The 12,641-nt window shown below is 43.6% G+C and overlaps 1 protein-coding gene across 1 annotated transcript in view; it reads right to left on the minus strand.

The window, feature by feature from the left end:
* Window positions 1-5,612: 5,612 nt before the first annotated feature.
* The window catches only part of LOC311031588 (uncharacterized protein), a 50,627-nt gene continuing 43,598 nt past the window's right edge, over window positions 5,613-12,641 (minus strand). Inside the window, exons 5-6 of the mRNA XM_084037944.1 lie at window positions 7,450-7,584; window positions 5,613-5,815 (exon numbers count right to left, since the gene is read on the minus strand). Coding sequence (XP_083894070.1) covers window positions 5,706-5,815; window positions 7,450-7,584 — 245 coding nt within the window. The 3' untranslated portion in view covers window positions 5,613-5,705. The remainder of the gene's footprint in view (window positions 5,816-7,449; window positions 7,585-12,641) is intronic.

Below are 12,641 nucleotides of genomic sequence, written 5' to 3' on the forward strand. Positions count from 1 at the left end.
TCGTGTTCGTTTTGCTCACTTCTGTTCAAGAACTTTTTTTATTTTGTTTTGCGTTAAACACCTTTTTTTTGTATTATCGACGTTCTGGGGGAAAAAAGAAGAAAATAGTTTAATTTGATCGTTTTGTTCTTTGAATTCACAAATCTTAACAAGACGGCTACTAAATAGGACTAACGTGTAGCTCAGTACGTGACAGTGACTGTGCCAAACACACAGGAAGGGGCTCAGTCCAGAATGCAGTATACGATAATCTGAAATACCCGGCTCAGAGAAGAGGTCTTAAGATAACTTTTGAGTATTTCAGAGTGAAGAGAACTACATTCAAATGGTTATTATCTCGTCTTGGAACTGACCTCTTCTCACCTTGTTTTTGCATGTTCAGTAGAGACGATATATTTCGGGGTCGTTGCGTCTCCACGCGATTCAAGAAAGCGAGATGCGCCTGCGTAAATCCAAGCCTGCATCCTGACCGAGACACAAACCGTTAGACCATTCTTATACTATCTGGTTTTCTCTCTGTTGGCGAAGGAATTCTGGATCATTTCTGGGCCTGAAAGTGAACCCTTTTTGAAGAGAATTTTTTTGAATGCAACTTGTATAATCTGGAACAGAGTTTTGCAGTGTGCAGGTGCCACGCAGTGCAAAAAAAATAATGTAAGCATCAAACTTACGTGATTTTATTGCATCGGGCTTATTAAAAGAGTTTAAAGGACCACACCGGTGCACGTTTTATTCTATTTACTATAAATCATTATGCAATATTACTGTTGACCATTTACTCAAATAATATCTCCAAATAATGCCACCATATTTCAATTTGCGATTTAATTTCACTCTGATATGAAAATGAGCTTTGGCAGGAAGGACTTCACAGTGAACATGGGTGGATTAAGCTGTTAATGGGGGCTCTGGGCTTCAATTTGCTCTAAGGGCCCCCACACGGCACACCATCTTGAAAAACCTGCTGTAGTTGATATTGTACTTCAGTGTAGATTACCTAACATTTTTACAAGTACAAGTACAACATTGAGCTGTTATCGAAACAATGAAACTTCTACGTTTCTCTGCAAAAAGCGGTGTGAATATCCTTCTGATAGTGTTGCTAATGCAAGAAACTACAATAACTGATGCCATTGGTGACTTGGGGCAACAAACATGAGGGGTAAACAGAATATTGTCTTTCTGCACATCTAGAAGATAGAGAGCAATAACGCTATTCATTTTGCGTCGTGCGTCTGTCCATCTGACTTATTAATGTCCCTCTAGTTTCATCTTCACAAAACCCCCGAGAGAAACGATCCGGCCCTCAGCTGCTAAATGCACTTTGTTCACCAGCAGGTAGCGTAGCTGATTAAACCTGTGGGCCGTGGCTAGGCGGCAACCTCTGCTTCTGAAATGTGAAGCCAATGCTGAAGTGCCTTAAACTTGCATTCTCTCTACTGGCCATTAGGTGGCAGCAACTCTGGTGAATCCTTGCTACCACCTTGATAACACTTATGAAGCTAACTTTCTAAGCAGCTTCACGCCAGAATCCAAATGGATCCAGATCACTTCCTTCACTTACAGTCTATGGTCGTAATGCTAAAACAATGAGCTGAAAGGCGCCAAAATGCTCTGTAGATGTTCTGTTGGCTCACCACATGGGTGACAACCCCCACCTTACACATAGTCAGTCGTAACAGAAAAGCCTGTGAATCTAAAAGGCTATTGTGGCCGCTTTAGAAAATGGTCAGCACTAATGTAAAGTAAATGAGCTAAAAACTCACTGGTGTCCTTTAAGTTAACGCTCGTATATTCCGAGTTGTGGGTAAAGGATCTCGCCCAGCTTCGTGTTCGTGGCTCCGTAGACCTGACAAGGCGTCGCTGAGCCCTGATGGACGCTAAAGAAGAGACGGTGAGACTCCGAGCTCTCGCGAGTTTTGCGGTTTGTGATAAAGCGGTGCAAACTCCTCCTTGTCTTGCCCTTCCCCCCTCCGAGTCTCGACGAATCAAAAACAAAACCAAGAGCCAGCGGAGGAACACGCTACCGAGACGAAACAAACAAACCTCTTTGACACATAACTAGGAACGCTACCTCAAAAACATAAGCAAACTCAGCTAGAAGATTGTTTCTTTATATTTTCTTTTATTTCAAACAAAAAAAGCAAACAGTCAAGCCGGACAGACATGCGGACGGAAAGGACGGATAGTCTATGTTACAGTCACGATTATTTTTTTTTCTTTCTTCACTCTTCAACTTTAATTTATTTTTCTTTTTTTTGTTGTTGAAATTGTCCCTCTCCAGCTTAGAGGCGGGACTGTAAAAAAATAAATGAGTAAATGAGAAAAGACAAAAAACGACAAAAGACAAAAAAACACCGAATATGGACACATTGTGGGGTGGCGTGGGCAGCTGGGACAAGGGTTTTCTTCATACGTCGGGTAGAACAGCAACCTGATTGGTCCATGTGTTGCCCAATCACAGAGGTTAACAGTTTCTATTGACCTTCAACATGAGTCACAACTTGACACCGCCGTTTTAAAATGTTTTACCTGCATCTGACCGCTGCGATTACCCACAATCCTCCTTCAGCTCCGCCCTGCTGCTCCACTCCCCCCTCTCCTGTGATTTCACCTCCTGAATCAAGGGGCACCACACCTGTAACCATGTAATTGTTTTGTTGATCTACCTCTTGGGGAAAAAAAATAGGTAAACGGTAATTTCTCTTTGTTTTTGTTTTGAAAATGGACACAAAAAATAATGAAAAAAATAAATAAATAAAAAATTGCTCGAAAGAAATATAGGTAAATGAATAACTGGGTAGCAGCATCTCCATATACTGTAGCGGATAGTCTATTAAAGGAAAAAAAACTTTTACTTCTTCCAAAGATGATTTTCTTTTTTCTCAATTCTTTGTTGTTTATCAAAAGGAAATGGAATAATATTCTGAAAGAGGGGAGACAAACTTGCCATCTGTTTTGTTTTCTTCTTAAAAAAAAAAAACCCAACATAAATGAGATTTCTTTTTCTTCATGTTAAACTTACACTTTTTAACTACAAAATATAATTTTACTTTGGTTGACTTCAAATTTTATTTTCTCTCTTTTTTTATGACAACAGATTGTATCTCTTGTGTTTGGGTGCATTTAGTATTTTCTTTCTCTCTGTGAAAAGCCTACATAAGTTAGAGCGCCCTGCGAGGACCTTCTACACCGATTGATGATCTACTTTCACTTCTAATGAGTCGTTTGAAAAAGCAAAAGGACCTGTTGTTTTAGTTGACTGTGGAGCTGCCGGTGGAAGGAGGGCTCGGCCTCCAAACTCATGATTAAGACCTACTTTTGAGCGTGCAGTCGTGGCGAGATGCGGCACGAAATGGGTCGAGTCTTCCTCCTTCCACCAGGTGGCAACGTTGGTCTTTACAGTATATGGACTTTCACCCTCTGCCTGCCTGATTCCTTTAGTCCTCATCAACACTTGTTTTAAACTCCTTGTAAACAAAACAGAGCATAGATATGAATGTGTTATTAAAAGATAAGAAAACGGATTCCTTGTGCCTCTTTGTGGTCTTTGTGTGCGTCTTTAAATTCACGATCTATGAAGTTCTTTAAATGGACGAAGATGAAAACCAATGGATGCAAACTCAAATGACTTTGATGGAGGCTTTGAATGTGATCTGGCAGAAATGTCAGTTAAAAACCTTGCACAACATTAAAGTAGAACATGTGAAGAAGTAACAGTTTTGACTAAATACCAAATAACTACTGCCAACTAGCACAGTCTGGCCTTTTCTTGTATGACCACGTCTTCCTCAAGAGGCGATAGTGAGTCCAGTATGCCCTCAGGCCTGTGAATGAAGGATAGATCCGTTAACCAATCACCCAAAGCTGTGGTCGACCCCAAACTTCCGGTTCTGAAAAGTGAAGCCAGCACTCAAGTGCCTTAAACTTGCATTATCTCTCCTGACCATCAGAGGGCGACTCCTGGTTGCAAAAAGACGTCCTGGTGCATAGAGGTATATTAGAAAATAATCAAATAGATCATAGAGGAGGGGATGCTTTAGGGCGGGTTTACCTCGTGATTGACAGGTCGCTACCACGGCATGGTCCTTTTTTTTGTCCTACGATGTTAACCATTTGACAGTGCGTGTTCAGTTAATTAAAGTTAATTTTTAAGTTTTTGTCATCTGCAGATGTTTGTTCATTTGTACTTGGCCCCACCATCTTGTGTCTTTTCCTCTTATTGTCTTTAAGTTTCTGGTTTGCCATGTTGGATATATTTCATTTGTTGATCCCCTGCCGTCATATTTGTGATGTTTGACAGTTAAGTTACTTAGAGAGAGAGATTGATTTCCCTAAGGTCCCCTCTTACACCTGCCTGTCCTAATTAGATTCAGGCGCTCCACACCTAGAAAGGAAGGCGGGTAAAGAGAGCAAGAGAGAGAGAGTGAGCATACTCCCAGAAGGTGTGCAATAACGCCCCCTGCAGGGCTTCCATGTACTCTTGCACACTTATGTACACTTAAAACCCCCACCCTAAGATGGTGAATAGCGGAGGTGAAACAGAGGTCATTCAGACCGAGACGACGTAGTTGCCACTCCAGAGTGAAGTAGGCTGTGATTACATGAATATGCTGCAACCTTATCTTGACAGAGGAAACGCTCCACTGTCTCCCGTAGCAACAGAGGTCAAAGCTGCAGCGGTGCTGTCCAGTGCTGAACCCGGCCATCAGGTCCAGGCGCTGTTGGTGCTGTCCGGTGCTGATCTACTTGACAGACTGTCTGATGAGCTCAGCACGCTTTTGCTTGCAATATACCGTAATGCTCATAATACTCAAAGAAATGTAACAAGCATCAACGGGTTCATTTTACAATTGAGAAGGAGGCTCTTATTTTGGCACTCAAGCATTTTAAGGTTTATGGTGGCTCTGCTAGTTACACTGACCACACTCCGCTTGTATTTATTCACCAGAGGCCTCATTTATAAAACTGTGTGAAGGATCCTTACTAAAAGTGTACGTACGCCCAAAAGTCGGCATACGCAAAAAAACGTTCAGATTTATAAAACCTTGCGTACGCATAACTGTATACAATGTTCCCTTTAAATCACAGATCACCTACAAGGGGCTGCACGGTGGTGTAGTGGGTAGCATCGCGCCTCGCAGCGTGAGGGTCCCGGGTTCGATTCTCGGGATGGTTTGCATGTTCTCCCCCTGTAAGCGTGGGTTCTCTCCGGGTTCTCTGGCTTCCTCCCACAGTCCAAAGACATGCAAGATGGAGATAGGTTTATTGATGACTCCAAATTGCCCGTAGGTGTAGGTGGAGATCGGAGACATAAGTAAAGTCGACGTCTGACTTTAATCTTGTACAAGAGGAGCAGTTACAATGCAACAACGTGTGAGGATGCTACAGAGGAAGTGCTAAAATCATTGTTGTGACTTGAGTCTTTTAAAGGCACAGGAGATAACGCGTCACTGACATCTTGACTACCAGGCCTCTGATAACATTTAGTTCAGCAATGGGGATACTAAAGTAATAAACAGTTCAACACATAAAGCTGAACAAAGAAAACTTTAACACAAGAGGTTATACAAAATTCTTATAACAGTGGTCCTCGCCTCGGAAATGTTTTACCAATAAGAAGTGGGCCTCAAGTTAAAAAACTTTACACAATTCCTAACATTTTGGTAAATATCTTCATCTCCATAAATGTCCAAACTGCTCGATTACTTCTGCATAGACGTCTCCATCACACCGCCCACTTGGTCCTCGTAGTTGTTGCTCTGCTCTTCTTCTCCTTTGAGTTTCTTGTTCACGTTGTTGGCTTTGACCGTCACTGCAACACAAGCACAAACACACAAGCTATGATCACACTACGAGCCTTCATGCTGAATTACGATTTACAGCTCGGATATGATTTTCTTTTGGTTTGGTTGTTTAAGCTTTTTAGCAAATGCGTGGCCAATATCAGATCCCAGTGTGAACTGGTCAGGGTCCTGAACTGACCCTCATATGCAAATTATTAATAGGCCTATGATGTTAACGTTTATGGTTTCATGGATGAGTTAATGTTCTGTGTTGGCCACCGAATTCGTGAGCAGATGCTAATGAGGACATGGAGGAGGAGCCGTTTCTTTCCAAACACTTTTGAACAGCTGTTACAATACGACCCCTCAAGTTTTGCTTGTACTGAAGTGTTGCCCCAAATGCTTCTGAGGTCTAACGCCCTGTCCCTCTACTGCAGGTGTGTCAAACTGATCCAGTAAAGGGCCGCTGTGGCTGCAGGTTTTCATTCCAACAAAGCAAGAACACACCTGACTCGACTTATTCACCTACCTGATTTGCCTTCACACCTTGATTGGTTGGATCAGGTGTGTTCTTGCTTGGTTGGAATGAAAACCTGCAGCCACAGTGGCCCTTTACTGGATCAGTTTGACACACCTGCTCTACTGGCTCTGTCACTGTGACGCAAATCTGATTTATTTTTTTTGCTGTTCACACTACCGTAAAAAAAAGACAGATCTGAGTCCATATTAGCAAAGAAAAACTGGTTTGGGCCACTGCATCTTGTAGTGTAAACGCGGCCTAAATGTATCCCAATTAATTCTTTACAAGCATTCAAACACAAATATGGGCTGAGAATGTAAAGTGCAATAATACGACCAGCAGCACTTTAGCTCCATTCACACAGGACCTCGTGTGATTTACAAGGTTTGCATTTTCACGTACTAACGCAAAGACTTTCATTTACTGAAATTAACTGATATTATCCCCTAATGATGTGATGGCTCTCCAAAAAAAGGTGCATGGACGTTGCAGGTAAGTGCAAAGCCCCAAATCACTGCGATGGCGAATCGCACTGGACTAATACTTATTTTCTATGGTTGACATAATATGGTAGGTCATTTGTGGTGCAATTTTTACTCGTCAAAATATGGATATGGCAGATCTGCATAGAAGACCGCCCCAATTTTTTACAACTTACTAGCGATCCCTCTGTAATACTAAATGGTCCTCATTTATATAGCACTTTTATCCAAAGCGCTTTACAGTAATGACTGACATTCACCCATTCATACACGTTCACACACCGACGGCAGAGTCAACCACGCAGGGCGACAGCCAGCTCGTCAGGAGCAATTAGGGTGAGGTGTCTTGCTCAGGGACACCAGGCACTCAGCTAGGAGGAGTTTGAACCGGCAATCTTGCGGTTGCCAGCCAACCCGCTCTACCTCCTGAGCTAAAGCCCCCCATACTAGTACTACTAATACTACTAGTCCTCAGTGAACAGGGCTTTAAGGCAAAACATGAACATTTTAGTACCGACAGAATTTGGCCAAACACAGAGGAAAATAATATGTAGAATATTAAAATAAATATATAGTATCATATTTTTTTAAATAAAAGTGTTATGCAACCGTGACATCATATACGGGGAATGTTGTCAGTAAATGTGAGTAAAATACAGACTTTGTGTTTGGACGAGGGCTACAGGCTGGGTGGCTCCTCTTCTTCTCTTGCAGACCAGGCAGATCCCCACTAAGACCAGCAGGAGCAGCAGCAGACCCCCGGCAGCTACCAAGGAGACCAACGGCAACAACGGTTCTCGGAGAGAAAAACATTGAACACGGTAAGTCCTGAATATGTTGTACATATTTTTTCCATGGCATCAATATGCCATGGGGAATCTACAATCTGCCCTTTCTACATGCTAGCTGCTAGCTTGTCAGAGAAAACACGTTTCTTCCTGTGTGTGTGTTGTTCGGTACCCGATTTAAGAAAAGGCCTTTAGGGTCAGCTGGTGGGCCATCCATAATAAATAACAAAATAATTTTAAGTAATAAAAACATATTGACGGCTGATCAGTTGAGTAGCCTCATATCTTAATTTGGTGAGTGAATTCAAATTCGCCTGGTAAGCAGAGATTCTGGGTATACTGTATGTCTAGGGCTTTTATTGTGAAAGGTAAGAACGGAAGGAGCCGTCTATGCTGTGTGGTGTCCTGTCTCAAGGCCGGCCCTCCCCTAGTGGTGTGGGAGCTTAGCAAGGGGCGTGGCAGGGTCCAGAGAGATTCAGGTTTGGGTAAGTGATTGAAGGGCAGTACCTCCCCCGGCAGGTTCTGAGCACATGGCTAGAGCTGCTACAGCTGCTAAAGCCCAAGTTATGCTTCCGCGTCGACACAACGCAAGGTGGCTTGCGGACCCCTTACGTCCTTGCGGACCCCCCTTACGTCCAACGCAAGGGCCTGACGTGCACCTCCCAAAAATCCTAGACGCGCGTCGAGGCGACGCAACACCAACGCAACACCAACGCAGCGGCATTGGCTGTGATTGGTCCGCTAACTACATCCGCTGGAGACCGCTTTCCGGTTTCCACTCATAAACACCGCCATTTAAACTTTTAATAGGCTACTTTTATTGTTTTCACCTCGTTTTATTGTTTGCACCTTGTCGCTTTTGCACAAAGAAATAAAACACAAAAATTGTGGATGTTTAAAGCTGGAAAGTAAACAAATAGGCTATAACGAGGCTAACGATGATATACGCCAAGAGTCTCGGTCGGTCGGTCAGTCTTTACAAAAAACATAGCACCCTTTACCGGTGTGGCATTGAATTGCATTTCGACACGTAAACCCAACGCAGAACCATCACCGTCTCCAAGCAACTGCGTGGCCATTGCGTGGCCATTGCGTGATCACTACGCGGAAGCATAACCGAGCCTTAACAATGACCCCTACCGAGCCAGGGGCCTCTCTAAAGGCAGGTCTCCAGTCAGAGACGAGGGATCTCCATGAGAAGGTCAACCCATGCGGTAAGGGGCCAGTGGCCCAGCACCTGAACGACATTGTGGTTTAAATAAGCACGAAGAAGAGAGAGACTCACCTGAATGTGAGGAAGACGTAGCAGAGAACTACACTCAACAAAAATATAAACGCAACACTTTTGTTTTTGCTCCCATTTTTCATGAGATGGACTTAAAGATCTAAAATTCATTCCAGATACACAATATTACCATTTCTCTCAAACATTGTTCACAAATCTGTCTAAATGTGTGATAGTGAGCACTTCTGCTTTGCTGAGATAATCCATCCCACCTCACAGGTGTGCCACATCAAGATGCTGATCTGACATCATGATTAGTGCACAGGTGTACCTTATACTGCCCACAATAAAAGGCCACTCTGAAATGTGCAGTTTTGTCTCACAGTAAAATGCCACAGATGCCACAAGCATTGAGGGAGCGTGCAATTGGCATGCTGACAGCAGGAATGTCAACCAGATCTGTTGCTCGTGCATTGAATGTTCATTTCTCCACCATAAGCCGTCTCCAAAGGCGTTTCAGAGAATATGGCAGTACATCCAACCGGCCTCACAACCACAGACCACGTGTAACCACACCAGCCCAGGACCTCCACATCCAGCAGGTTCACCTCCAAGATCGTCTGAGATCAGCCACTCAGACAGCTGCTGAAACAATTGGTTTGCATAACCAAACAATTTCTGCACAAACTGTCAGAAACCGTCTCAGGGAAGCTCAACTGCATGCTCGTCGTCCTCATCGGGGTCTTGACCTGACTCCAGCTCGTCGCCGTAACAGACTTGAGTGGGCAAATGCTCACATTCGATGGCGTCTGGCACGTTGGAGAGGTGTTCTCTTCACGGATGAATCTCGGTTTACATTGTTCAGGGCAGATGGCAGACAGCGTGTGTGGCGTCGTGTGGGTGAGCACTTTGCTGATGTCAATGTTGTGGATCGAGTGGCCCATGGTGGTGGTGGGGTTATGGTATGGGCAGGCATCTGTTATGGACGAAGAACACAGGTGCATTTTATTGATGGCATTTTGAATGCACAGAGATACCGTGATGAGATCCTGAGGCCCATTGTTGTGCCATACATCCATGAACATCACCTCATGTTTCAGCAAGATAATGCACGGCCCCATGTTGCAAGGATCTGTACACAATTCTTGGAAGCTGAAAATGTCCCAGTTCTTGCATGGCCAGCATACTCACCGGACATGTCACCCATTGAGCATGTTTGGGATGTGCTTGACCGGCGTATACGACAGCGTGTACCAGTTCCCACTAATATCCAGCAACTTCGCACAGCCATTGAAGAGGAGTGGACCAACATTCCACAGGCCACAATTGACAATCTGATAAACTCTATGCGAAGAAGATGTGTTGCACTGCATGAGGCAAATGGTGGTCACACCAGATACTGACTGGTTCTGAGTCCCCAGACCCCCAATAAAGCAAAAAAAATGCACATTTCAGGGTGGCCTTTTATTGTGGACAGTCTAAGGCACACCTGTGCACTAATCATGATGTCAGATCAGCATCTTGATGTGGCACACCTGTGAGGTGGGATGGATTATCTCAGCAAAGCAGAAGTGCTCAATTTCACACATTTAGACTGATTTGTGAACAATGTTTGAGAGAAATGGTAATATTGTGTATCTTGAATGAATTTTAGATCTTTAAGTCCATCTCATGAAAAATGGGAGCAAAAACAAAAGTGTTGCGTTTATATTTTTGTTGAGTGTATGATGAGGATTGGGGGGACAGGGACCAGAAGATTGAATTAACTTCTGGATTTATTATCGATCACCTATCCTCTGTTCTCTCCAGGCGGAAGCCCGCTCCTCCCCCAAGAGAAGATGATTACCCCTTTAGAATTTATGATTGATTAAACCCAAGCTTTCAGTTCCCCCTATCTTATCATTAAAACCTTTTCTGTTACAGTACCACTCTGTCAATGGTGGTCTAATTCAAAGTACCAGTGCATTTCTCAAGCCAGGCCCTCTACAGCTGCCATTTTCGATGTTGGGGACAATAAGAGTATTTTCCCAAATTAATAAATAAATACAATTTACATTTTCACACCAAAACTTGGTCAGTGACCAGCGGTTGTAAGCTACTTCAAGATGAATTCTGGGAAACATCGAGTCCACTATATAGGGTAGAACAATTCTTACTATACATTCGACCAAAACATCTTCTACTTACTTTTAATGAGGACGTGCACCGTTGCTGTCTCGTTAGAAGTGAAGTTCTGCTTGGACAGTTGGACCTCATACACACAGCTGTAGTTGCCCTCGTGTTCGTACTCAGCCAGGAAGGGAAAGGAGGCAGAGCGATTGACCACTGGCTCGATGATGGGATCGCTGATACCAGAGAAGATGAGGGAGAAAACGCCTCCAGGATATTGGGAGGAAATGGAGCAGGTGAAGACACAGCTGTAACCCCGAGTGACCTCTGCACCTTCAGGACCCCAGACCAGCCCTCCGTTAGGGGACACCAGGGAGATGCTGGGCTGCAGCAGCACTAAGGACAAATGGGATAACAGTGTGAAGACGACATGAAATTCCTAGATTGTGAATGATCAAAGATCAGTTCACGATGGCTTCCACAAATGGAAAGGACCTACGAATGCACGGAAAGACGAATCGACAAAATTTCTATCCAGACAGAAAGAACACGTTTGTTCCTCTCACTCATTACATCCCTGGTCATATTGTGCACCTATTTAACAATATCTAAAAATCAAAAAACAATTTAATTGAATTTTCAATTTTATATATACACACAGACATGTTTAATTGAAGAAGAAACTTAATGTCTCTGCTTGTAATTCTAAGAAACAATATAGTGTCAATTGTAGCTACTGCGACTAGATGGGTGGGAGGAGCCGCTGGGTTCGGGTGCGCTGTCATACAGGTGGCAGTGAAGGCCAGGGACTTCGACGGACCAGACCCTGCATCAGATGCTGGCTCTGGCTCTCTGTTACCAGCTACTAGTTAGATCTGGTGGGGCTTTCCCCTACGCTCGGTTCATGAACCATACTCCTGAACAGTGGATGGACTCTATTCTTCTCTGGAGTTGACTAAGGTTTCAGGCGCCAGGCGGGTGTGGGGATACTCACAAATACAGGAGGATATTTTGTGGGAGGTGCTGCAGGAGTAAACATCAAATTCGGGGAATAAATGAATGTCCTTACCAGTAACAGAGAGTCTGACAGAATCACTTATAGGGGAGATGAAGCCTCGACCTGAAACCCTTGACTGATACTGACACTGGTACAATCCTTCGTTGGCGAAGTCCACTTGCAAGATGTTGAAGGTAGTAAAGTTGTTACTTGTTGTTTGGTTCTTTCTGAAGAAGCCTGAGGTCGTCTGCAGAACGAATGTTCCATTTAGATGTTGAGTTGAGATTGAACAGCTGATGCTAGCGTTCTGACCCCAGGTCACCTCGTTGGCCGGACGCATGGAGATGCTGGGTTTTGGGAAGCTCACTGACAAAAATGTGACAATGATAGAACGATAAATGGACTTTGAGCTGAAGTATTCCTAGTTTTTGTATTTGCTAGATTTCTTTTATGTCAAAGGAATAATTCTCCATTTTGGGAAATTACATTTATTTTTGTTTCTTGGCAAACATAGATCAACCTTCTCATCTAACTTTCAACAATAACGTGAATGCATTTAAGAAAACATCAAATTCAGGGAATGAATGAATGTCCTTACCAGTAACAGAGAGACTGACAGAATCACTCATAGGGGAGCTGAAGCCTCGACCTGAAACAATTGTCTGATACTGACACTGGTACGATCCTTCGTTGGTGAAGTCCACTTGCAAGATGTTGAAGGTAGCAAAGTTGTT

Source organism: Eutrigla gurnardus, assembly GCF_963514095.1.
Source record: "Eutrigla gurnardus genome assembly, chromosome: 20".
NCBI classification, from domain to species: Eukaryota; Metazoa; Chordata; class Actinopteri; order Perciformes; family Triglidae; genus Eutrigla; species Eutrigla gurnardus.